This window comes from Cystoisospora suis (genome assembly GCF_002600585.1).
Source record: "Cystoisospora suis strain Wien I chromosome Unknown contig_9868, whole genome shotgun sequence".
Taxonomy (NCBI): domain Eukaryota; phylum Apicomplexa; class Conoidasida; order Eucoccidiorida; family Sarcocystidae; genus Cystoisospora; species Cystoisospora suis.
In genome coordinates, this window is record NW_027162642.1 from 626 (window position 1) to 4,843 (window position 4,218).

Here is a 4,218-nt window from a genome sequence, read left to right on the forward strand (position 1 = left end):
ATAGAGACAGATAGAGAAGATAAGCTAGATGACCTTTTGCTTTTCTCCTGGCCTTTCTTCATCTTCTCTACCATACCACGTCAGAGTCTATCCATAGAGAGTCTTATAAATATATAAACATACATACAGAGAGAGAGGTAGATATACATAGATATATATATATATGTACGTACGAGGTGTTCATGTATGTATGTATATATATATTTGTATGGATAGATATATGTATATACATGTACTGTAGTTTATATGAATGTGCTTATCTTTTAGTATCTAGACTATATATATATATATATACGGATGTGTAGTCATGGAGAGTTCATTTACTTCCTTCTTAGGATAGAGAGAGAGAGAGGAGATTTCTTTCGTCTCATTCATGCTAAGAGATTACTTCGACGTCTTTTTCTTTCTCTCCCTTCTCTTTTTTGTGACTCTTCTTCTTCTTAGGCTGCGCTACAGGAGCATCTAGATAACTTTTCTAACGAGGTCAGCGAAAGCTATGAAGAGAAGAAGAAAAAGTTTCGCGAAGAAGAAAAGAAGAGTGTCGATTTCTCTCTCCCATACCGAGTAGAGACAGAGAGAGAGAAAGAGAAAAGAGTAGAGAAATTTTCGATGGCCCATGGATGCATCTTTATCGAAAATCGTTCTCTCGGGCAAAGCTTCTCCTCCTCTATATCTACAGCGGGGGTGACACGCAAAAAAGAATACATACAGACACATAGAAAGAAAAAGAAAGAAAGAAAGAGTGAGAAAGAAAGAAAGAAAGAGTGAGAAAGAGCCTAATCTAATGTATTTTCTATCGATGTGTGTACATAGATCTATTTAGATCTATCCATATATATATATATATATCTACCTACCCATATATATATATATTATATAATCTATGTATATGTATGTCTATATCTCTTAATCTGATTGCAAGTGAGAGATAAAGTTATTCTCCTTTCTGTAGATCATGACGTTTCCACCCCTCTTCTTCTTCTTCCAACTTTACTCAAAGTTGAAAGAGAATCTTTATCTCTTTCCTTGAAGCAACTTAAATGAAACTCTGACTTCTTTCATTCATTCTCTTCCTCCTCCCACCTGCATGTGTCTTGAAGTGTATGTACACCCATACATAGACAGATCTGTGTATATCTATAAATAGGTATATGTATATTTACGTATGTCTGTGCATGGACGAACATATATATATAGATCGATATATATATAGATAGATAGATATATATATAGATATATGTATATGCATATAGATGTGTATACGTCTTTCAGTAGGTTTGGTTTGTGCAGGAGAAAGAAATGAAGTGCTGTGTAGCCTGTCTTGGACAGATAAGCGAGGAGCATAAGAAAGAACTAGCAAGACTTCGATCGGAAAAAGTTACCGGATCTTCTGGAGACCAGTCTCGATCTTTACTAGATTATCTTACATCTCCCCGATCTTTAAATGTAAGGAGATTCTCTAAAACGTAGCCTTTCTTCTTCTTTCTCTTTCTCTTCTTTCTCTTGGTTTGTCGTAGTTCCTTCCTTTTCCTTTATTCCTTCACCCTTCTTAGCTCTTACAGGCCTCGTATTTCTCTCCTACATGGATCTATGGTGAACACTATATCATACGTGTATACGTATATCTATATGGATACGTGTATTTGTATATATGTCTATGTACACATAGCCCTCTACGATTGACCGAGGTTCTTTAAGCGTTCATGGCTTCTCTCATTCTTTCTGTCTTTTCTAACTTCCTTCCCTTCTCTCCAAGATCTCATACACACGCATGCATCGACCTATCTATCTATCTTTTTGTATAGCTGTCTATCGCTTCGTCTCTGTTTCTTCTCTCTCTCTTTCCCTCGCGCGTTGAAAAGTGAAAGGAGTAGATTGCATGTCTTTCTGTGAATCTTGTCGATGTCGAACTGAAGAAGACAGACCAGTCTTCTGTAGAGTGCTTCTCATCTCTTACATCTTCACGTAGGGATATCTATACACTTCGTCGCATAGCAACGAGGATCCTATGCATGTGTATGTCTGTGCTACGTGCATATGTACATACATACATCTATAGCCATGTATAGATCTCTGTATGTACGCGGGGCTTAAGAGGAACTGCACTTGTCTGTCCTGTATTCTAAGATCTCGTCAGCTCCTCAGTCATGTATGAAGTATCATCTCTGTATGGACCTTGGGATACAAATGCAAAGCAAGAAAAGCATTGCAAGAGAGAGAGATGGAGACACGTCTTCCCACATCGATACCGCCATATTCCAACGAGACCTCCGACTGTTGCTTCTCTCTCTTGATCTCTCCACGTCTTGATCTAGAATGTAAGATGGTCTATCTGTCTCTCTCTGTGTCTCTCTGTGTGTCTCTGTTGCAGGCAGAAGACTGCAATGAGAGACTTCAGATGAAGTTGCGAGAACTTGAGAAGAGCAAAGCAGAGAGCATGCAATCCAAGATCGAGGAAATGAAGCGAGAGCTCGTTGCAGCATCAGCAGGAGTGGGAGGCTCGGAGAGTAGCCCTCTAGGAGGAGGAGAAATGTCGAAGGGGTGTGAAGAAGCACGTCGTAGAAAGCATGTAACTGAATGGAGAGACAAGGTCTCTAAGAAACGCAATGAGAAACTTCAGCTTGAAAAGCAGAGACGGTCGACATGTCTCCCTACCGCTGCTTTGATGAATCTCTTCGGGAGACAGATGGATGCTCTGACAAAGACTCTTGAAGAAGAAAGAAGACGACAGGAAGAAGCGATGGATCTCCGCATTACAAAGAAGAAGATGGATAAAATAACCAAGTTCGGCGACCTCCTGACTAAGGCAGAGGTAGGGGAAAACTCACTTGTCACTCTACATCCAAAGAGAAAGAGAGAGAGAGAGAGAAAGAAAGAGACGGAGAGACACGCCTGTAGGGAGTGTAGACATCTAGGCGGCTATTCTTGCTAATAGGACGACGACGAGGAGGAGAAGGAGTAGTACTTCTGCTTATCATGTAGCATGGAGGATGAGAGAGAGGGTATCTTCTAGGGTAGGTCCTAGCTATGTAAGTTGTATGTGTGTAAATCTCTTTCATCTCCAGTCGCACGATCATGAGGAGAGATGAGTGTAAGCGGCTATCTGTCTGAAGAAGACAGAAGACGAGAGAGGAGCTAAATGACCGAAAGAGATTTTCCTCATTCATCTTCTTCGTTCCTTTAAAAATCTTCTATGCTTCTCAGTATCGATGTTATCTCCTATGACGACTGCATGCGGTGTTTTCTTCGCCCATCATACTCAGGTCTATCTATCTCCTATCCATCACTCTTCTCTAGGAGATGAGTATATCTTCCATTCAAAAAGCAAGACTGCTAATTTCTCCATCCGCGTTCCCTTTCTATCTATCTGTCTTTAATCTATCTTTAATCTATATATCTATCTTTAATCTATCTATCTATCTTTAGTCTATATATCTATCTATCTTGCAGTCGTCTATGTCTCTCTACGTGGCAAGTGTCTATGACTTTACTTCATTCAGAAAGCGTGGAGGGACATCCGACTTCATAGGGACTCCATGGCATAACACCTGACACATACAGACATACATGTTCATACATGCATACATTCATCCATAGTCGTACATACATACTATTCATACACAAAGTCATGCATACAGATAGACGCGTGTATTCAGCTGCTAGTAGTAGTAGTACTACATATGTATATATGAATGTGGCTGCATAGGTCTAGACTATTGACTTAAAGGAATAGAGGATCAAATCCCTATGGTGTTTCAAGGAAGAAGGAAGGAAGGTCTGCTTCTCCTGTTTCTCTCTACCTTGCATGCAACGTTGTTGATAAGGATCGCTAGTAATTCTCTTCAGGAAGAAGACGAAGAAGATAAGGAGAGGGAATGTAGTGGTGACTGTGCTGGTCAGTGTGTATGGGTTTCTTGTATTTAGAAAAAGAAGCAAAGAAATCTTCTTGCACGGGCTCAACGTCTGAAAGATAAAGCGACGCGCAAGTAAGTAAAAGAAACGAAATGCCAAAGAAGAAGGAATAAGAAGAAATAGATGTGACTTTTCTCTAAAGTCTTCCTCCTGGGGCGCTAGAATATAGATGGATGTGACGAACCCTGTGAAAAGCAGAGGAGAGAGAAATTTCAACTCTTGTTTGCTCCTTGAAAAGTTGAAGAAATGGAACAAACCTCACGCAAGAGTAACTCCTGTGTACGAAGAGATAGATAGATAGATAGA

At 39.9% G+C, this 4,218-nt stretch overlaps 1 protein-coding gene across 1 annotated transcript in view; it reads left to right on the forward strand.

Annotated features, from left to right (window-relative positions):
- The first annotated feature begins 444 nt into the window (after positions 1–444).
- Positions 445–4,218, forward strand: part of CSUI_011138 (uncharacterized protein) — a 7,188-nt gene continuing 3,414 nt past the window's right edge. Inside the window, exons 1-4 of the mRNA XM_068071239.1 lie at positions 445–483; positions 1,330–1,446; positions 2,372–2,812; positions 3,925–3,986. Coding sequence (XP_067916785.1) covers positions 2,399–2,812; positions 3,925–3,986 — 476 coding nt within the window. The 5' untranslated portion in view covers positions 445–483; positions 1,330–1,446; positions 2,372–2,398. The remainder of the gene's footprint in view (positions 484–1,329; positions 1,447–2,371; positions 2,813–3,924; positions 3,987–4,218) is intronic.